Source organism: Styela clava, chromosome 3 (genome assembly GCF_964204865.1).
Source record: "Styela clava chromosome 3, kaStyClav1.hap1.2, whole genome shotgun sequence".
Taxonomy (NCBI): Eukaryota; Metazoa; Chordata; class Ascidiacea; order Stolidobranchia; family Styelidae; genus Styela; species Styela clava.
In genome coordinates, this window is record NC_135252.1 from 12,882,139 (window position 1) to 12,905,380 (window position 23,242).

General features: G+C 31.8%; 1 protein-coding gene across 2 annotated transcripts in view; it reads right to left on the reverse strand.

Moving 5' to 3' along the window:
- Positions 1-22,974, reverse strand: part of LOC120342505 (protein scribble homolog) — a 37,538-nt gene extending 14,564 nt beyond the window's left edge. Inside the window, exons 1-17 of one of the 2 annotated variants that reach the window (XM_039411358.2) lie at positions 22,760-22,974; positions 22,319-22,442; positions 21,303-21,420; positions 20,972-21,050; positions 19,779-19,868; positions 17,704-17,899; positions 12,880-13,024; positions 10,749-10,951; positions 9,092-9,251; positions 8,025-8,144; positions 6,925-7,149; positions 5,197-5,295; positions 4,189-4,343; positions 3,247-3,421; positions 2,673-2,710; positions 1,860-2,027; positions 796-903 (exon numbers count right to left, since the gene is read on the reverse strand). In XM_039411358.2, the coding sequence (XP_039267292.2) occupies positions 796-903; positions 1,860-2,027; positions 2,673-2,710; positions 3,247-3,421; positions 4,189-4,343; positions 5,197-5,295; positions 6,925-7,149; positions 8,025-8,144; positions 9,092-9,251; positions 10,749-10,951; positions 12,880-13,024; positions 17,704-17,899; positions 19,779-19,868; positions 20,972-21,050; positions 21,303-21,420; positions 22,319-22,442; positions 22,760-22,809 (2,253 nt within the window). In that variant the 5' untranslated portion in view covers positions 22,810-22,974. The remainder of the gene's footprint in view (positions 1-795; positions 904-1,859; positions 2,028-2,672; positions 2,711-3,246; positions 3,422-4,188; positions 4,344-5,196; positions 5,296-6,924; positions 7,150-8,024; positions 8,145-9,091; positions 9,252-10,748; positions 10,952-12,879; positions 13,025-17,703; positions 17,900-19,778; positions 19,869-20,971; positions 21,051-21,302; positions 21,421-22,318; positions 22,443-22,759) is intronic. The other variant, XM_039411359.2, reaches the window with a different exon arrangement.
- Positions 22,975-23,242: the final 268 nt, after the last annotated feature.

The window sequence follows — 23,242 nt, forward strand, 5'->3', positions numbered from 1 at the left end:
ACAGACTTGTTCATTTTCTAAAAATTTAATGATATAAAATAATTTGGACCAATGTTCATCTTAACAACTATTCATTACAAATATCAGTATTTATAGATTTTGAAAGTGAGATGATAAAATTTCTCTGCTAAATATTATAAAGTTCAGAACAGATTCAATATTCCATAATTGAAAATAATTTTCAAATGTATTTAGAATAGCAATTTGTTTAGTTTTGGTGATGTTTAGTTTAGTTTGGTATGACATGCATAATTAATACAATAGCAAATGATTTGACGAGATATAAAATAGAGCAACATATAAAACGAGAATATCGGTCAGAGACCGAAGACTTATCGATCGAAAGTTAGGGGATCCCCAAAACAGCGCTCTCACTCCATAGAGACACCTTGTGTCCCATCACTAATTAATTAATAACTCGTTATTATAAGACATAATTCATCCAAAATCAATAGGCTTCTGGTCCGACATATGATGAGATTCAATCTCGCTTTCGTGAGATATCGCGTGCATCTAACAGACAGACAAACAGACAAATACCAATCAACATACTGATTAAAATCGATAAGTAATATTGCAGATTTGTTTTTGTTTTTATAAATTTATTGTGAGAACCCCTTCACTAGGCCATCACTTAACACCATATTATAAATAAGTATACAACTGTTCAATTCCAATTAGAAATATAAGTGCAACAATCACAAAGTTTCTATATTATAAAATCTGACAATTGTTATTATATTGGCAATTAAATTTTCAAAATGAAGCAGGTTAAGGAGTGCCACATAAACAAACCTCATTATAATGAGTTCTTTCAATGGCGATATCAACAGTTTCACCAGAATTTTTCAAAATATCAACGGCAGTTTGATGATCTACATCGACTAATGAATGATCACCAACCTAGAAGAAGAAAATTTGCATACTAGAATTGTTAAATTTATATAGGAGATAGACAATAAGGAATCTCATCAAGCGTAAAATAAAGTAAAATCAGTTCAGAAACGAGGCGTGATTTACATTGCCAAATGACAATTTTCAAATTGAATTGTTTCAAATATTTTCCTATGTCTATGAATATTAAATGTACATGATTCGATAAAAATATCTGGTGCATATATAATTCAACTAAAATTCAAAAAATTTTCTCTGTTAAAGATTTTGTCTCTCAATATAAAGAAAATGAGATAAACGATCTCATAACTAACTTGACTCTGAACAAGGCTCCTTACAAGCATATACCAATATGCATGGATCTACTTACTAACTTAGAAAGACCAGAATCTTTCTGCATGCAAATTTAAATTATTGAAATGGTGGGTATGCGGTTGTGTAACTCAAGATTAGGTCTAACGCTCTAATCAGAACAGTGACTAGCGTTGGGTTAATCTGTGTTACCTATCGCAGGCTTCAAATTCCATGCCCACCACCTCACCCTGGGTAAAACAAATCGGGTAGGCAATGATGAACCAGAATAATTCCGGTCCTTCAAACTATAGAAGGGTCTTATCCTGACATGGGCGAACTACGACCAGCGGGCCAAATCTGGCCTGTTGAGGAATTTAATCTGGCTCGTCTGATGCTGCCACAACCAAACTAAAACCAAATTTCGATGTTTTAGCTAAAAAATAGCTCAGGAAATTTGTTGAGTTTGCGATTGAATTTAGTTTTGGCGCGAGGTTTATTGTTTTCCGCTTTTTCTTTTGTAACACTGTAAATATTTTTTTCTAAAATGCAACTTTTTACGTCACACTTACATGGCCTGCCAGTGTAGGTGGGCAAAATTTGTGGCCCCTGGTCTTACCTATAAGTGGCTTAATATACAGAGTGAAAAACCTAAAAAATGAAATATATCTTACCATGAGCAATTTATCGCCAACGCAGACACCAGCTCTATCTGCTGCACCTTCCTCTGTTACTCTTGATATAAATATTGATTCATCATCTCCTATGTAAGGTGTTGATGCCTTTCCTCCGGCGATACTCAACCCCAAACCACCACCTTGTCTGTAGATTGTCAATTCCATCTAAATTGTGAATTTAGATTGTTTTAAACTTTAAATTTAAATAATAACTGAATGATGAGACCAAGTACTAAATATTTGGGTAATTCACATTTTTCTATTTTGTTGAACTACGAAAGATTGAAAGAAAAGTTACGAATTATATAAAACAAGCAAGTAACTTGATTTGAGTAGTATTAATTTTGTACTATCAACCCTTGGACGATAGCGGTTTCAAGTGATATGAAATGACATAAGTTTTTGCAACTGCATATTTTACAGAAAATAAATTAACTTGTAATGTTTTATTTATTTTTAATACCCATTTTGATTAAATGGCAAAAGTTTGAGTAATTTTCTCATGTTGCCAAAATTCAAGTCTGGTTTTACAGATTCGATATATAGTTTATTATACAGCGTGCCCGAAAGTTGCTTTACAATTTCAAAAATCCATGTTATAATATTGTTTAAATCAAAGAAGACTCAATGGACCCCTCGAATTGCGCTGGTATTTTTTGGTTTGAAGTTTTTGGATCATTACCTGCCAAATCATTTATAAAAGAATGAGCATTACGTTATATCATTTATTAAAGAATATTAGATTCCGATAGTAATATAATAAAACTATAATTCATTGGATAAATTTAGAATTTTCAAACAGAAAAATACCTCTTCTGTGTGACTGGTGGCTTCATTTTGCTGTGTTTCTGTAATGAAAATTGCAGTTGTATTACAGTAGAAATCATGTCTTCAAAATAAATATCTAGATGTCTGAACAATTTAATATATAAAATAAACTCTCTAAATGCGATACAGTGAATTGTTAAATTTGAGAATAATTTAAAATGTTCCAATTTAAAAAATTCCCACATGAGCTTTTAATAACATTTCATATTCGAATTAAAAATAAACAAACATATTTAAGTATATGTTTAAGATGGATTTAGTAAATTATTTGGTTTCGATTATTACCCAAGATCACTAATTTTTTTCAATTAAATTTAAGAACCTGTCCTAGCACAATGCATGTTATAATAAATCATACATCACATGATAACATAAAAGCTATTACAATCTATAATTTCTGCAGATGACAGCCCTCATTTTCAAAATTATAGGCATATTGTTATTGTTTCTTCGAAAAACTACAAACTAAATTTTGAGATGAAATACAAACTTAACCATACAAGATAGGACTATATTACGGATATACACACAAAATAGAAATGATATAATCTCTTACTTTTACTAGATTGTCTTCGCACAAGTTCGATTACATTCTCAGGTTTGCTTGTGTTTGATATTTTCATATCTCGTTTATAATGAGGAGTATCTTTCCTTTGTAACTTATCATATGAAGATGGCTTAAACTCAGTATTCTCAGTGGATGGTGAAAATTGGACTTCTTTCTCCGAGTACTAAAAGATTCATTAACAATATCAAACTTCATAACTACAAAGATCAAGTTAGCAGTTGTAGTTCAAGAAAGCTGACATTGATACAGAAAAAAAAATTCAATTGTGCGATGGGGGGACTTTTTTTGTTTTACACATTTATTTAAAAAAGTTCTGAACATGTAATCACTTCGAATAATGTCAGCAAATATTAAAAGGATTGCTATCTTGGTAGCTCAACACAGTCTCCTCAATTCTTTACATCACATGAGAAATAATAGATGAATAAGAAACATTGAAATCATACAATCTCAAAAAAACAAAAGATCTCTATTCTGGAATCCTAGCCTTTAGGAGACATTTTTATAACTTGTTAAAACTATACAAATAGAAAAGTTTTGAGAGCCATTTATGTTGTTAAGAACATGCTTGCCATCCCACCTCTGATTACCCTACGTGGGTTCACAGGTTTGAATCCTATGCGGGATATATGTGCGAGAGGATTGCTGGATTCCTCGTTGTCATAGCGTGGTTCAAGAAACCAGTGGTCAGCTACGATTCCTTCACTATCAAATCCGAGCATCAGAAACAAATACCAGGCCAACTAATCCCATACCCGACATGGTCATATGATCGAGTGATCCAATCGGGTTTCTTCTTATTCATGATAAATATGACCGCACCTACTTTATAATATTCCCAAAAATTACCAGGAATAGTCGAGCTTGAAACCATGTTTTGAAACATTGGAAATGTGAAAGCAACACAATATTTTGTTAAAGTTGACATACCTCATCTGGTACTTCCTGTGAATGTAGGCTAGACTGACTACCAGATGAAGATCTTCTGTCAGCATCACCATTGACTTGTTTGGCATCTTCTTCTTCTTCATATAATTGTTTCTTTTCATCAGATTGTTTCAAAACTTCAGGTTCTCTGTCGAATGCTGAAATAAAATAGGCTCAGCATTACTTAGCGCTATCGGTTGATAAATTTACTTTTGTCAATATTGAGATGATTTGTTTAATAAAGAGTCATAATTCTGCTTTACTTGTCAATTCCAGTAATCGCTATGTCACTAAATTATCTAATAAGACCCTCTCTTGTATAGTCTCGTTTGAGTGAATTTAGATTTTGTGTTTGTACATGTTGTATCCTTGTTTTTGTTGTAGTAATACATTACGCTTTATATCAATCAACAAAAGTTAAACAATTCTTCTAGGTAAACGGCAAGTCTTTTATGATACAGTTTGATGTTTGAGTTTTGAGACAAATTTTAATGGCGATGTTGTAATGCAGCAGCTCTCTAAATTATTGTTAGTGTGGCGCCAACTTATCTGGGAAAAAACTCCTGGTGCACTTACACAAAAAAAATTGCTGCCTCTAAATAAAACTTAATTTTGGATCGCTAATGTATACTAATTGCCTTTAAAAGTTTAAGGTTTAAAGTTCAACTCTTCTTCTTCATTTCTTCCAGATTGAAATACTACAAAATCACTTATGTTCGCTAAACTGGGTTCAGAAGATAAATAATCTGCATCCAGTGACATTGCAGCATGTAGTGTCTGCCTATATTGTTACGTAACAGTTATGTAACAAAACTGTGTTGGCAATACAGTAATCAGCTGATCATTTTGAGGCTCACATACGATAGTTAATTTCTCAAGTGTAGGGGATTCACACATTGTCTACTGTTAAAATTAAAAGTTCATCAAATATTGAATTCAACTAATTTCATAAGTAATTCGCATTAAAATTTTCTGATTTGATTAGAGCACATTTCAAAGTACGATACTTACAAACTACAAGTCCCTGCATTTTATCTTCTTCATCCCGTTCAGTTTTCAATAATTCATCAGTTTCTTTAGTATCAAGATCTTTGTTTGATTTCTCAGCTTCTGTACAAACGGATAAATTAAAACAATTAAAAGAAATCTCATCTCATTTAATAAAAATTTCTCAACATTTTCATCACCAACTCGTATATTAAAATCACTCAATGATATTTGTAAATTATAAAAGATTTTGCGAAAGGTACAAAAATATAATTTAAAAAAAATCAGTACCAGTTTGACAATATGACAGGCATTTACATTTATTAATCATGAAATTTGTATTAATAATGATATTTTAAAAAAAAAAGACATACAGTAGTTTATAGCATATTTATAGAAACCAGAAAAACAACTTACTGGAAATATAAATGATTTACTATATTATACAATTTTACAATTTATGTTATCAATAGATACCACCGAGCATGATAAGCTATGAATCTGGACGAACAAAGCATGATAAACTATAAACCATCATGTTCGATCGCTGATAATCTGGCTATAAAACTGATTAATTGCATAGTAGGAACTAGTAAAAGTCACAGAGGTAATATAATGAAGATTGATGGATCAGTGACTGAAGAATCATGTATGGAAAGTGGAAACATAGTAAGATAAATTGATTTGTTCACTGTCATAAATCTGGGTCAGTTAGAGCTTAAGCAAATAATAAAAATGCAAATCATGTATTATCCTCTTAATAGGGAGTATAAACACTCTAGAGCTTTTTTGAAATGTAGAGATTATAGGAGTTATGAACTTGGAATTTGATTGAAATATTTAAAGAAAACTTTATGGAGGATAGTACTAAATGACTATCTTCAAAATGAGCACTCTAGCATTGTTTTGGAAGATTACTGCTACAGCGAGGAATTTTTAAAGGGGAGAGGTTATGCTGGTATTAAACAGTGTGGCAAAAGTGCAATGTGCGTAGCGGTAAAGCATTTAAAAAAGTAAAAATCGTGGTCGGTAACGGTAACACAGATATGCCATTAAATAAATGCGTCCTGCCTGCACCCTTGGTCACAGCATATTTCAATTAGAAAATTGCAAAATGAATCAAATTTTAGAATACATTCCAAATTGGTTATATTTGATATAGTAGATTCTAGGGAATAGTGCATTTGATAGATAAACAAACTAAACCTCATTTATCTGATAACACCAAAGTTTTCTGAAATGAAAAACAATGTTTATCTCGTGCTAATAACTTCATTTTTGTGATTTCTGCGAATGTCTCAATAAATATGGCCCAAGATAGAATGCATTTCATTTCGCATATTAATAAATAATATTTCAAATTGCATTCAGAATAGTAGTAGAATTTTCTTCTTTCATAACAAAATTGGGCGCTCCAGAAGTATGCGTACCAATATGGAGGTAACTAATTTAATTTGCCTATTTTACATCAAGTTGAGTAAGGGACTGAAACCTATGGACAGGGGGTATATTCACTTGGCTAACACAGACAATCCCCAAACTCGTAATAGAACTAAAATAAGGAAAATTGAAATAAAATTATGCCCTAACCCTAAACTTGTACACATACTACGGGAGTACCCAAAATTGGACAACAGTTACAATCATATTGTAGAAATACAAATACTTGAATGTAATACTCCAGTGCCTCCATAGACTGCAGTGACTCAGGTTTATAGCAAAAATTAGAAAGTTTAAAGCTAGGCTACATACTTTCGGCTTTCAGTTGCCCTTGTAATTCCCTGTGTCGTTTGAGAACCTCACTCTGTTGATGTTTTTTCATTTCTTTCGGATGAGGAGTGAGATGTCTTTCCAGTCCAACGCCTTCTTTCTCTTCATCCTGCTGAAGTTGATCTTCATGGAAAGTAATTCTCTTTCCTTGTTTCTCAAGATTTGTCAGGTCGTTTTCTGTTGCGACGCTGCCATTAAGCAGGTTCGCTATAAAAGAAATATAAGCAATTAGGATAACGAAAAAATATGTATTTACACAAGAAACAGAAAACCAACAAAATTGCTTATTAATCACATGATAAACAAAAGCATCTCAATCTCTACCATCCCAGTGATCCTATGATAGCCTACTAGTTCGATAAATTCACACCGATACATGGTGAATAAGAGGAACCATAAGTGACCAGCGATTGAATGAACTATCATGCAATCAGTTTCAGATCAGTAATCCTCTTGCATTAGGATGATAATTTTTTAAAGGAAATATGCCCAAAGCTAGGTCATGCAAACTCAAAAACAAAAAGACCGATCTCTGAGCAAAGTTACCACTAAAGTGTGAAGAGCTGCTGAGACTATTAAAAATCATAGTTTAAAATTGCCCGTTAGCAAATACTCATTGACACAATTTGATCAGGAAAATAGCTACACGGCAGTGATTTAATAAACATAACTAGAGTTTTTGAAAAAAGGCTTTGAGCATGAAATTTGGTTTGGTATGCACACTGACATTGAACATAAGAGAGCTCACAGCCAAACGAGTTTGACAAACGCAAACTATTTTTCAATGAAATGGCCATCTCTGCCACCCAAGTAGAGTAATCGGCAATGTGGCATAGTCTACCCATTGTTTGAAACAGTCAGCAGTATATAATGATTTTCAACAAAAAATGGCAGATACTACACTATAAATTTTCTGGTCTGAAAATTTCATCATCACCTCCAACTCTATTCATGGAGAGAATTAAAAGTAAATTAGCATTATAAGTTCTCCTATTGATGATATATAAATTTGCCTGAGATTTTTTTGAATAATTACCATAATATATATACAAAAAAAAGTTCAACAAATAAACAAGACTTACTCATGCTTTGTGAAGGTTGTTGTGGTAATAAGAAACAAGTCAAAACTTGAGTTCCATTTTCCAATGTCTCGGTTTGAAACTTCAGCAAAGGTTGAGATTGATTTTCAGACAACCAGAGTGCTAAAAAGTGAATGAACCAAAACTCATTTATGTGTTTATTCTGCACAATTAAGCTGTGTAATCCAATTTTAAATGACTTTTGACTCTGTTATTTATATTCATGTTTTTTAATAAACTATATGCATGTTCCTTATCTTATTATTGTTGTTGACTGATTGTCTAAGTAAGCCAGACTAGGGTCAAACAAAATGTTACAGAATAAAACTAATGGAAGTGAAATTTATGACTTTTAAACCACTAGAAATGAACTAACAATTACAAGCAGATTATAAAATATATATTTATAAAATGAACTGAATGTTTCTTCTTGTTTTGCTAATTTCATCAAATCATTAATTCGATAATAACATCCATGAAAATCATACATTCTAATACAAGCTGGAAATCTTAGACAAAATCAGAGTTCACCAAAACTACAATTGACAATTAATGGCAAACAGTTATAATATATGACTGAAGAATATCATCAAACCGAATATGATGATGTATTTGAAGCTCAAAGTTGAAGGTACAGTTTTTTTTTCAATTAATAACTAACAGTATTGTTTTCCCTGTATATATATATATATTAGCACAAAACACAACACAAATCCTAAAATCTTTAAAAGAATTAGATTCCCGAAGCTTGGACTAGACTGTGATCACATCACAGGATAAAATCTCAGGTTGAAATCCCATACCCACCACCTCACCCATTTTGTAATGAATTGGGTAGGTAAAGTCGAACGGGTAAGATACTGGTTCTTCCACTAAACTAGCTTCTTATCTGCTTCTATAGTGATTTTTTGGAACAAAAGGAATATTATACAAAGGGTAAATTTGTCAAATCTAATATTTGATCTGCTGGTTCAATTAGAAATCCTTTCTTATCCTATATTCCTGTACATAAACGCATACAAAATCCCTGAATTAATTTTTTTTCGGTGACAGCAAATAAAACATCTTACCATTCAAGCTCAATGAAGCAATTGTGATTGGTAAATTCTCAAGTTTATTTCCACTCAAATCAAGAACACGAAGATTCGATAATTTTCCGAGTTCATCAGGTAACGACGCCAGAAGATTTTCTCGTACTGATAAAATGTTGAGAGCCACACATTCACCAATCTAAAAACATGTTTCTTTTTAAATTTAGTGAGAACAATACCAATGTGAGAGAAATACCTATTCAGAAATTATATGCAAGCCAAAGAGTTCTGAAATTTTGTTCAGATTTTTTTTGTGTTGGAACTGGATAACAACTCCAATGGTACTGGATCTCCCAGTAACTTCCCTTCCTTCCCTAGTAAAATTGTGCTTTGATTTGTTCTCGCAATGTTGTTGCAAATTTTTTACCGGATTTAAAAAATAAACTCAACTATGACAAGTTTATGGAGAATACTTAGATTCATTCATTAATAACTTGCATAAAAATTGTAAAATTCTTAATTTTAAAATAAGATAATAGTATTTATAAAAATTTATTTGTATGTTATAAATTTGTTGCATAAAAGTTTAAACATATGAATATTCAAAAATTGTTAATTAAAGGGAAAAATGTAATTTAGTAGGTATAACATATGAATGTTTTCAAAACCGTTATTCGGACAATTGAACTCATGGTCAATTCCACACTTTCAATATCATTGCAAGAATATTAACCAGACAAAATATTGAAATACTCTGCCCAGAAAATATTACTAAAATATAGTGAATGCAAATTTTAAAATTATTAAAATTAATATATCGATTACACGATTTCGGACTAAACATGGCGTTAACATTGAACCATCTGTCCATCTGATACATGTATTTTGAAAATCCAATTCGTGAATTATCTTTCAATTCCAAACACAAATAGCAAAGAAAACCAAACCAAATAGCAAAGACAAAGTAATGAAATTTCGGCTCCGAAAACAAGGTTTCATAACATGCCGACATTGCAATTATGTGGTCGGTATAAATTATTCATAAGATGCATACGAGAAATTGAAGACAATTCAAAATGCGTCATTTATGCCATTAGATATTCAAATAATATTCCTTGAGGAATCATCCCAGACATAATACTATAATCTGTATCAATCAAAAATTCATGCATTTATTTTTCGTTTCATAATATTGATTCCCTGAATGATTGAACATCAAGAATTTTGATCGAATCTAACCAACAAAAATATGCCTGATAGTAAGACATGATTCAAAATTGCATTGTTTGAAAAGTCGAAATGAAGTACGGCAAGTACCCACCATATGTGAAAAAAGGGACGTCACTAAATTGACCTGATTGTTAGGAGATATAATGAATAATATGAACAAGAATGCTGTACTAATTTACTACGAAATTTGAGGAGAGACTTATATATATATAAATCTTGTCAAGTTGTCAGTATGTTTTGTGTATGTGATATGACAGGCCATGGTACTGTCGTTTCATTCTTGTTTTTCCCAATGCTAAACCCCCTCAATCATATATATGCGAATTTTAGTGCAATTAGGTATGTTCCTGTTACCTTCACATCACTTACTGAAAGTGTCTAAAACCCGCTCCAATGACCCCCACAGGAATGAAGAGGGTCCAGTTTAGAACCCAGATTTAAACAATACGAAAATGTATATACTGACCTCTGGCGGTAGTTCTTTTAGTTTGTTTCTGTCCAAATTAAGCGTTGTCATATTTTTGAGTCTTCCGATTGATGGTGGAAGAGATGTTAGTTGATTCTCTGTTAACATCATTTCCGTAACGTTTTTGCAATCCCCGATCTCCGGACAAAGTACGGTGAGCCTATTCTGATCCACTTTTAATATCGATAACCGCTCCATTTTACCTAAAAATCAATAAAAAATCACTGAATAAAATAAATAACGCTGAAGAAATTTTATAATGCTGATTTGAATCCCCAATCTTAATGTTTGGAAATATTTTAAAATTGATAATGCCTGTGACAACTATTTCTAGTGTACTAATGGTTGCAACAAAATATAAAAAGCTGAATGAAAATTTAACGCTATCTCCAAAATAGCAAAATACGAGATTCAAATGTTTTGCATTATACCTGATTGAAGTAGGTACATTATTTTGACTTTTGGGAGAGAGTACATCTTTTGACAATGGGGAAGCATATAAAACCAAAAAAACATAAATATAGCAGCGTATTTTATGGCTTATAAGGCGCTTCAAATATTTTTTCCCCAAAAAGCCATTGTGTGCCACTGTGCCTTATATAGGATTTATTGCCAACACTCAAAACCAGTAAAAATACCGGTTGCATCTTACGTATGAATGAAAAAACCCAATCTAAGCATATTATTGACAATGCGCCCAAAAACCTGGTACATGGTCCGTAAAATATGAGTAGCCTGTACACGAGAGGCCTTTAGCCCTCCCCGCCCTAGGCCGCGTTGTCAAATTGCCTTTATTTTTTATACTACTCCCACCACAAATATCCTTATTAATTGAAGAACAGAATCCCAATCTTTATAATATACAGAATACAGAGTATTCTATAGAAAGGTATTTTCAAGTGGATTTTCAACAATTCAATAAATACATTGAACTAAGACAACGGATTCCATTAAAATTTAGCTTTTTCGCAATCTGTTCAGTGATCTGCAAATCCTCAGTAATATGTAGTTATCGGAACACGGTGTCTTGTCATGAACTTCGTGTTGAATGACAAGAACAAGATTAAAGAGTACAAAATCAATACAAGAGCACTAATGAAAGTTTTGGCAGATATTAGTAACCCACAGGTCCGTACTACTGAAATTGATCGGCCTGCAAGCTTATTAACCAAGAATTTTAACTCAAATGTAAACACTTTCACTAAGTACAAGCAATCAATGACTTTGCCTTCAATGTACCTAAAAATTTGTGTAATCGCTAATGTTGAAGGTGATTACAGAAAAAATGTTCACGAAAAAGTATTTGAATAACATTATGTATTCAACATAATTATAATCCAAAATGGTGTTGAAATTTTTAAAAAAAAGAGACAAAAACTAATAAACAGAGAATAGGATGAAGGAAAAAGCAGAAAATAGTTGATTACTGAAAAATTATAAAATGGAGTAAATACAAAAAAAAAAACTTGAAAAGAAAGTTTCATTAATGCAAATCCACTACCACAAAGTGATATTTCTTATAAAGGAACAATCAAACAAAATTCCTGAAAAGGTAGGAAATTGGAAAATAGAAAAAATTCAAGAACCATATAAAACTGATAGTGATTTCAGAAAGTGAATATCCTCTAATATAATCGGTACTCCTGTAGTATGGGAACCAAGATGGTGGACACCAGAACATAGTATGTGTACCAAGCCCTGTATCTGTTTGTGTTTCTGAGAATTGCAGCATGGTGGCCACGCAAGATAATGTATATTCGGGGCTCCCGAAGTATGCGAACCAAGATGGCGGACATCGGAATGTAATATGTGTACTAGGTTAGAGTTAGGCCATAATTTTAGGTATAAATACTACGGGAGGGTCTTGGCTAGTCTTCAAACTGATAATAGGACTAAAATAGGGGAAAATTGGAAAAAAATTATCGCCTAACCCTAACCTGTTACCCATGTTACGTTCCGATGTCCGCCATCTTGGTTCGCATTCTTCGGGAGCACCGAATATTCTGTATATATATACTGGGTGGTAAAAGTCGATTTTACAATAAGAACATCAGTCAATTAAATCAAGCTATTACAAAGTGAAGGTGCGCGCATTGAAAAATCTTTTCTGCAAAACACCTAAACAACTTACCAATAGAGTTCGGCAAGCAATCCAAGAAGTTGTGAGACAGTGTTAAATCAGTAACTGATGCAAGTCCTCCTATTGAGTTAGGTATTACTTCCATTTTATTCTCTGTAACATCCAGACAAGTCAATCGTGTCAGATGACCGATTTCCTGAAAATGAAGCATATAAATATAAAAAACATAAATCCACTAATATCTAAAAAGCTGCTATTTTTTGGGAGAACTGGAATCTTTCTGGTTTGAGGTCGCCTATCCAGTTTATTACATTAGCCTACATGTGTTGAGATGGTGGGCAAGGGAAATGAACCAGAGATGTGTAACCTGTGATGCAAACATATTTATTAACGAAGTGTGAAGCTTTAATCACTAGACCAGTGATTCCCATCCTTTTATGGCTCGTGGCCCCCTTCTCGGATGATTTTAGCACTCATGGCCCTCTTATTCAACATTCCAAAAATACAATATTTCTGTTTCTGAATATCAGAATTGAAAAAAATTATATAATTTTCTGCACCTACAATATGTTTACAGCAGCTACCTCACAATCTAATGAAACTGTCTTTATTTAGTAAACTAGGTTCGACCGTTATCTGCAGGTCAGATTGGCTGCCAACCAGCTACAAAAGTTAGAATTCGCGGAGCGCAGAGGTATTTATACTTTTATAGTGTTATTTTGATTGGGGGATTCCAAATCCCAACATGATCAACCAATTCATGCACAAGAAAGTGAAAACACCCTGTGAAATAACCATATCAGGTAATGAAACTGGTATTGTGGCCCCTGCAACTGCTCTGTGGCCCGCTCCGGGGGGCCAAGGGACCCACTTGGGAAATGCTGCACTAGGCTGTTGCATCCACCAAATAATTTAATGTATAAGCTACACGTAAACACCATAAACAAGAAGACAAGAACTATTGAGCAGTGTTTAATATAAAACATGCCCATATCCTTGCATAATCTTGGTGAAAAGAACTACAGGTAGATTTTTTTATTTTTCACAAATGTCAGAATTGAATCTTTTAGTATGACAGCAATAGGTCAAGAGCAATGTTCAAACAAGAAAAATCATGAATATTTTAAAAATCGAGAACTTACAATACCAGAGTAAAATAGTTTTGATATTATTTTCATAATCTATTTTCGACATCTCTGTAACTGAATACATGATAATATGTTATGAAGTCTATCTTCTGTGGGATAGAATATATAATCCACAGAAAGCAGCTATAAACATGTATATGCAATTTTTATTTTGCCACACAACAGGGTAATAACTCAATTTATCAATCCTAATTTACCAATTTTTATTAAAATATATCATTTATTATTATAATTGTATAAAAAATTATTTAATATTTGGATGACTATACGAATACTATTTTATTCTGTATTTTTGCCATCAATAAATAATACATTGTTTATACATTCCGCAGCCTCATATTGTGTGGGCTAATTTATTAATAGAATTAAGTTTTGCTACAGTGGCGGCCAGCGGCGTACCAAAAATAACAGCCAAGCAATGATGTAATATCTCTGCCTAAATTCAACAGTGTTGAATTTAAAAAGAATCGAGGCCAAATAATGATGAAAATGTTAAGAATCTGTGCTAACATGATCATTGTATTTTTATTTGATGTCCAGAGAAGGTACAATTCGTTTAATTGAGTAAATATATTCCATTTTAAAATGAAAAACAATTGGTTTTCATAACTCTCTCTCTCCTCCATGTTATTTTTTAATTCCACAACAGTTCTGATGTTGGAGAAAACTAAAAACTATTTAACGAATTTAGATCAATCAAAATTAAATTGAAAATAGAAGGTTTTCAATTAAGGCAATCAGAATTTTTTGTTTTCAAATTTGTCATGTACAAAGTATACACCCTGCTAAACAAAAATATTTTGGTCCAACAAAATCTATAAACCAGATAGAACAATGATGTTATGTACAGATTTGAAACATGCATAATGAAAGTTTGACAATGACATCCCATGGGAGATCCCTATAGATGCAATTACTCCGAAAGATAGATCTCTTGCCTTTCAATGAAAGGCATTGATTCATAATTAAATGAAAACAGTCTGATAGAAAAGAAACCATAAAACAGAACATTGCGGATAGTGGCCAGCACCCAGCAGTGTGGTTTAGTCATCCCATTCAACTGTGAGGCATTATAAATCCAAGGATTTTATATACCGGTATATTTGATAAGGAATGTCCTTATTGAAATGGATAATCAATTGATTTTGAACATTCTGAGAAAACCCACAAAATGGCAAATATCACACATATGAAAAACAATAGTGACTATTTCAAACACCAATAATTTTAAATTCCGTTAAACCTCTTTTTAATAATACCCTAATCAAAATAAGCTTACATTTTAAAATCAAGTATTATAAATAGTGTTATTTTGTGTACATTACCTTTCATTCTAAACAAGACTATGTAATAGAAGCCACTGATATGTGAGACGCTATTACGCTATTAAGGATGAGATACCAATGCCTAGCCTGGGTGAGTGGGTGGCCATGAGAAATGAAGCAGATTTTTTTCAGCCTGCGATGCTAATATAGTTAATAAGACCAACGCCCATGGAAACTGAAAACACTTAAATTTAAATGAACGAAGAATTTGTAGTCACAGTTTTTGAGTAATCAATATGATAGCTTAATATATCCAGTTTGGGAGGTGTATTATTTTGATATTTCTTTAAAAACTCAATACTTACCTCTATTCATTTTATACCATTACTATAAACCTTACATTCAAAACTACTTTGTTTTGCCCTATAAAGAAAAAGATTATTCAGTGATTTATAGATGAAACATTAGAACAATTGACTGTGAAATGAAAATGGAAACAGATGTTTTAGTGATTACATTGAGCGAGTCAATTTACAAGAGCTTAACCACAAAGCAACGCCAAAATATTTAGACACGAATGTGATGCTTTCAACGTACCAGAATCACTGAGAAAAATTGTATATATTGTTGTTGATGGCCTAGTGGTTAAAGCACTAGACATAGCTTTTTTGGCATGGCCGATCATGAATCTAGGATTTTTGAGTAACTTTGATATTGATACATTACATTATGTTTTTGGTATTTCATTTTTTTTTTTTAGATTTTTTTAAATTTTTTTCAATATTCAATTCCATGCCCACCATCTCACCCAGTGTGTAATAAACTGGATAGACAATGCCAAAAAGGGAAGATTCTAACTATTGCAGCCTCTTGCGTAGCAGTGACGTTACTCCCGTAGTGCGTGCACCAGGTTAGGGTCAGGCCATAATTTCATTCCGATTTTTCTTATTTTAGTTCTATTACAAGTTATGGAGACAGTCTGTGTTAGCCAAGTGAATAAATAAACCCCCTGCCCATAGGTTTCCGTCCCTTTACACAACTAGATGTAAAGTAGGCGAACAAAATTAATTACCTCCATATTGGTACACACACGTCTGGAGCGCCGCAGTAACTGCCTGTACAGAGCCTTGTTCAGAGCATAAAGTATTCAAATATAATGAAAAAAAAAAGGATAAGGGATTTGGAGTAAAAACAGTTCCACGTTTGTCAAAAAAAGTCTCGCAAACAAAGGCAATAGCTTTCCGAGTTAACATCAATAAGATTTCAAGTCTATTGGTCCAGTACAAAATCACAACCTATTAGCTAATATTTAAATTCTCAAGCCCGCAGACTCAACACAAAATGGAATGGGTTGAAATTTTACTTGGCTTGGAATTAGAAGATAGAATAGGTATCATAGGTACCTTGACCACCTGTGCCAGCCTTGGAAACCTGTATAATTTTGCAGGACAAAAATTCTCCACATGAGCCAAAACATCTGGTAATTAGCATTTAAAAATGCAAATCTTTAGTTTTATCTCAATTACCAGTAAGTCTAATTATTGACTTTCTAATTTAAACATAATCCTAAGTGATGAAATAGGATTCGCACAATGGTATTTCGTTAATCTTGCTAATCCTAATTGACTGAAAGCGTAAGAAGAAAATAAAAACCAATTTCAAAAAGATTGAGGATTCATCTGACTTGGTTTGAAAAAAAAAGACACAAAGCTGTCTCTCTGCATACGTCATATAGTATAATAGGATTTAAGAATTTTAAGACGTGTCTGCAAAAACATTTCTCCAAAATCAAAAATGCCACAAATTAATTTTTGTCTAAAACAACATTTGGAACATAAATTTTTTATGAATATGTGTGCTCAAAGCAGAGACACAAATCACACAGGTTTCAAGCATTTTATCAGGAAAATCTCCATAGTAAATTTTGCCTTGTGTACATTATAGGGAAAAATATCCTGCCATAGAATTTTAGCAACACTCGGCAGTGAACCGATGAGTTTACTATTACAAATAAATTCAGAATATATTTGTCACAGTTAACATATAATATTTCTAATTAGATCAAGTTTAAAAAGGTAGAAAAATAGATAAAAATGTTATACAAGTGGCTGGACTGTAAGAACATAAAATAGCTTATGATTTAGTAGCCATGATTTCATAAACCATTCTGGCGCCATATCTGTTATGAATAAATTCTTATCACATATTTTCAAAATAACATGAAATGCACTTTCAAAGATACAGATGTAATTATTTTGACTGTCAGATGCTCAAATGACGTAGGATATTCATGAAATTGAAGAAATGTTTAATTGAACATTGAAAAAATTTAAAAAAATCAACATCAAAAATATCAATATATATTGTAAAACTATATTGATTTGTAAATTGCATTTTAATGCACAATATCAAAGTTATTCAAATATCGTCATGAAATCAAGTTAACATTACTAGATGCTCACCTCTGGAATAACTACCAGGTGATTTCCATCAAGCCATAGCTCCTTGAGCATTTTTAATTCAGCGAGAGAATCTGGAAGTTCTTCTAGTTCATTGTTGCCGAGATCTAATTGTTCCAGATTTCTAAGCTGACAAATTGTCTCTGGTATGGTTGAGAGAAGATTTTCTCTGCATTCCAGGGTATGGAGATTTGCAAGACTATAATTCAAAAGAAACACATTTATATTAGTGCTACGCTATACTGCTCAGGGCCTTGTGATAATAAATTGACTGAATAAATTGCTTTTCTGTTTTGAACACTAAGGATTACACACTGAGAGAATTAAAATAGTAAACACAGTTGTGAGTTATGGGTGAAATTGCATATCAATATAATTTCGGAGAAGTTCTAATTTAAAATTGAAAAAATTATAGCGAATTTTGACCCTTTTTTACAATAGTCATTAGTCATCGTAAACCTAATTTTTGTATCCAATTTTTGATGCAAATCATTACATGCCAAGTTGTGCTCCAAATACGTAGTTTACATACATACACAGCACATACAAGCATAGAATACAGAGCTAGAAGTTTCATAAATATTAAAATTGATCAAAAAATACCGGACTGAATAAATTAAAAGAACAAAGTCCAAAAGCAAACATTATTAATTCACATCCTTCGCATATATAAGTAAACATATGAACAATATTAATTGGCTAGTTGAAACATGTTAACATGGATGAATTGCCTCGGAGAAGGCTGAAATATTCTTTTAACAAAAGAAAATAATCGTTTAATCGCTTTATCTGCTTGACTAGTGGCCCAGAAACAAAACAATTTTAATGAGCTAATCAGATTTAGATAATTTTAACCACATTCATAGATATGAAAAAATACTAAAAGCCTATAGCACGTCAAAAGGATGGAGTGTTTCAAAAATAATAATGTCTGTGGGTGTGCAGGTTAGAGGGTTGAAAGCGCAATATTTCGCAAAGTGGACCCTACCCCACTGGATGGGCCATGGAGTGGTTCTCTGGGGACCACAAGCAAAGCCTTCACATTTAAACTAAATAAACTATAGTTTGTTTAATTCTTTGAGAGCAATGCAATAATTTTCTTACGTCCATTTGTTGGCATTTGATAAATTAATATGATGGAAAAGTGTTTAAAACGTGTTTTTCCATTATTGAAGTTCGGGGGGCCACAGGGGGAGTATTTGAGAAGGGGGACATAGATTTATAATAAATAAATAACCTGAATTTTCAAACGAATGGTATTGAAATTCCTATTTACCAGGTATTTACTCATTAAGAATATATTTATGATATAAAGCACACAGGTTCAAAAACATCCAAAGCTTCCATACAACGTACAACAAATTTTTTTGTAGATTTGATGAAATGGATAACAATGTTGGTGGTTTCATTATCAGGTAAGTGGAATCTACTTGATTATCTAGATTGGCAGTAGCGATCACTCAATCACATTCAAGTTAATTGTGTTTTAATAGACAATGGTGCATTGCTGCAAATGAAATTTATGTCCTGAAGGCATAAACATGGTAGGTCAGCTTGTATTTATATAAACAAAGATGAACATAAAATGCAAATTGTTTGAATTCTATATTGCAATGATTCATTCCATAACTCTTGATAAAAGATGAAATTTTTTTTGTCATAGCTCTTGTAAATTTTACCACAACCAATTGTTATATGCATAGGTTGTTACAAAACAAACTGTATGGAATATCTTATCAAACAGTCATACCCTTATTTAACAGTCATACCCATTGTCATACCCTTAAAAGCACTTATTATTAATCAAAGTTAAGAAACCTAATATTCAAACAGTTCAGTATTCTGTTATTTTGCACCAAGTTCAAGTATCAAATAAATTTGAATTATTAGTGAAAATTCCATAGAGAAAAGAGTATTCAATTCCAACTTGCTGAATACTTAAAAAACATTGGCAATATGTTTATATTTCCTATTGAATAAATTTGTTAGAAATTCCTAAATAGAGACAGAGAAGCCATCTTGAGATGTTTTTTGTAAATTATTTTTAAACAGGATAGATGAAATTGAAGACTACTTACCTTCCAATTTCATGGGGAAGTCGTAGAAGAGAAACATCATTCAGATTGAGATGCTTGAGATTTGGAAGTTCACATAAGCCTTGTGGGATTCTGTATAAATAGAGTAAAGTTGAATTAAAATGCGAAATGGAATGTTTCAATGAGCGAAATCTTCAACAATCTGAGTTTTCAAAAATAAGAATATTTGAAGTTTAAAAATGGTAGACAGAAGAAACAAGTGTCTTCTACTGTGATTGGGGTACATTGATTTTTTAAAGAAATTTTGTTATTAGTAGTAATTCTCAGATCTAAATTGAATAAAAGTGAACAACTGGAACTCAATTTCGTAATATTTCAAGCCAGGTACTAGATCTAATAACTTATTTCAGAATTGCCAAATGAAATTGATCCTAAGAGATTGGATCAGCATTAGACGTTAAGTTGGCAAGGAGAAATATGACAAACAATCCAGGTGTAAATAAACTACTTTTTCGGTTTTCAATACCAAATGTTTTTTCATCGATACCAACAGTACTATACAAAGCGTAACTACATATAATTATGATTCAATAGAAATCAAATTTTCTTGTATCCCACACAATTCAAGCAGAACCTGATTTTTAATAAAGATTAAAGAGACTGTAATTTTGCTACAGACAATGTGTTAAACTTTTATCAAGTGTCCTTGAGAGTTCCACTTATAAACCGCAATAACCCTCGCAGCCTTTTTTTGTGTACTACGTAAGTTAGAGCATAGAAAGGTTAATGGAGAAAAGCTTCGATTATTGTACTTTTGAAGATTTTATCTGAATCATGTAGTTTATATATATTGATCTGAGAGTGAGCGCTGTTTCGATTCAAAATATGGTACATTTTTTTTAAATGCAGAAAATCATGTTTTTCATGTAGGATTACTCAACTAAATCTCAAGTACATATTAGAAATTGAAAATAAAAAAATTACTATTAATGAGAGATGAGATGGTATAACCATTTATCTGTGGTTCTGTATTGTGTTAAGCTTTCTTCATGCCCGGACCAGACAAATAAACAGATCATTGGGTCAAATAGCACCAAATATCTGATAAGCCTTACAATTTAGACAATTTTACAAAATCAAGAATACATATAATATGTTCAAATTTAAATTCATTTTACATCTTACTGATAGTCGACAATCTTGAAACTAGTAAGACAATATTATTATTAACATACTTTGTAAGAGGATTTCCACTCAAGTCAACCACTTCAAGCATCTTACAAAACCTGATGTTTTCTGTGAGCTCTGCCAAATCTGTAGAAACAGAATAAATGTTCAATTGTACAATAAATTTAAAAATAATTCCAATATCTAATTTAGCATTTCAATACAAAAAACTTATATTATATTATGGTATTTAAATGCTCAAAAATAATACTGGATACTTATTGAAGGGTGCAAAATTTTTAAGAGTATTCCCTCATTCTTATTTAACACATAAAATTAAAGTTCAGAGTTGCTCATTTAAAAGTATTTTATTAAATTTCTGATTACATTGGTACTCACCATTTCTACTGATATCAAAATCAACAAGTTGAATCAAATGTCCAATTTCTGCTGGTAAAGATTGAATTTCATTGTCACCAATTGTTAGTTTCTTCAGCTTTGTGAGGCGAAAAAATTGCTGTCAAAATCAGAATAAAATTTGTAGTAGGGAATGATTAGACAAAATTCATGAGTTTTAATTTTTTAGTTAAGAAAAAAACACGCATGTCATTAAAGATTTTGTAGTTGTCATCAGACGGGATAATTAATTTGTAGCAAATTCAATTAAGTTGAGAATTATTTTTAAAAGAGCTGCATGATAGGAAACGTTCGAGCTAAAGATTCCAAATCGATATCTTAGACGTGTATTTCGTCATAGCGTTTTATCAAAAGTTCCTGAAAAGACGAGATTTTGCTGGCAATCTCAAGCTGTTTGTATAAATGTGATGCTTACATTTTTGGCGCATTTTTTTTGTAACATTCGTATCACCAGAAAAATTGATCAAAACAAGCAAATCTCGCTCATCTCATTTCTAAAGATGGCGATTCATTTTAAATTTTGACCTATATGATATCCATATTTCTTTCGAGACCACGTCAAGTACTATAATTTCCACTGAATAAAAACAATTACTAAATCCCACAATCATTGATTTCTTATACTATAAAATGTAATCATGACATTGACCAATTTATTGATTTTAAATTAAGCAGAGTAAATAACAAAATCCCTTTTTCACTTAGAGATATACATCATAGTGAACTTTAAAAGAAGGTCACAAGTTAACATGCATAATTTATAATGCACATGTTTTAACATAGAACTCAGCGGAGTAAACAATTGTGTATTAAACCAATATGGGTGAGAAAAGATTAATCCTAATTGAAAACAAAGCCGTGGCTGAGGCATAATAAATCACCATTAAATTTTCCACAATTTTGATAAAAGCATCGAGTTTTTGCAAATTCAAAATTGGTATTTTTTCTCGGATCTCATCTACAAGTTTAGTTTACGGTAGATATTAAAAAACAAAAACCTTTGGCAAATCCCTAATTTGATTGGAATCCAACAATAATTCTTCCAACGATCGATTGTAACGAAAAACTTCATCGGGAACAACAATCAGATTGCAATGTCTTTTGTCAATCGAGTCAATTTGCCTGAAATAATTTGCATTTGTATTACAAATGATGCTTAGTTTTTAGAATATCATCCACTTGGCAAAACACTACAAAGTACGATATATTATAAAGGTATATAAAAAAAGTGCCCTCGTCCATTTTCATGTAAATATAACGATCACAGCACTGACGAACAAGACAAGTTTCACTTTTTATAGAGCAACCTAAAATATTAATTCAGTGCCCATGTTTGAAGATGAGGTATTCTGTAAAAACATATTTTCTTAACTGATTTTAATTTTTAATAAGATGTTTGAAAAAGCTATTTAAAAAAAATAATTTATAGTTACATTTACCTGTTGCAACGAAAATTTGGAAAGCATTTCCATGACTTGAAGCTGAACATCTTTGCTCAAAATTGATGAAGAATTGATGAAATATATTCTGCCTATACAGCACCAATAAAATGGGTATTCACAAGACTATGAAACGAATTCATTCACGGATTTTATTAATATAGATTTATTATTGTTGATGTTAAAGCCATGGTTCTAGTGAAATAGACAAAAAATAATATAAACTGTGAATGTATTTAGAAATCTTTTAAAAAATATTATTTAGGAGAAATGAAGAGATCATTCCATTATCATTCACTAATATATGGCTAACACTGATAACTATATATACATAAATAAAAGAGTCTGGATCACATCAATTCGAAATAAGACCTGATTCATCATTGACTACTTCCATTATAGATAGGTTTTGATTAGAATTAGTTTACTTCGACCATTCAGGTTTCATTGCTCCCAATTTGAAACCAGATATTAGAAAAAAAA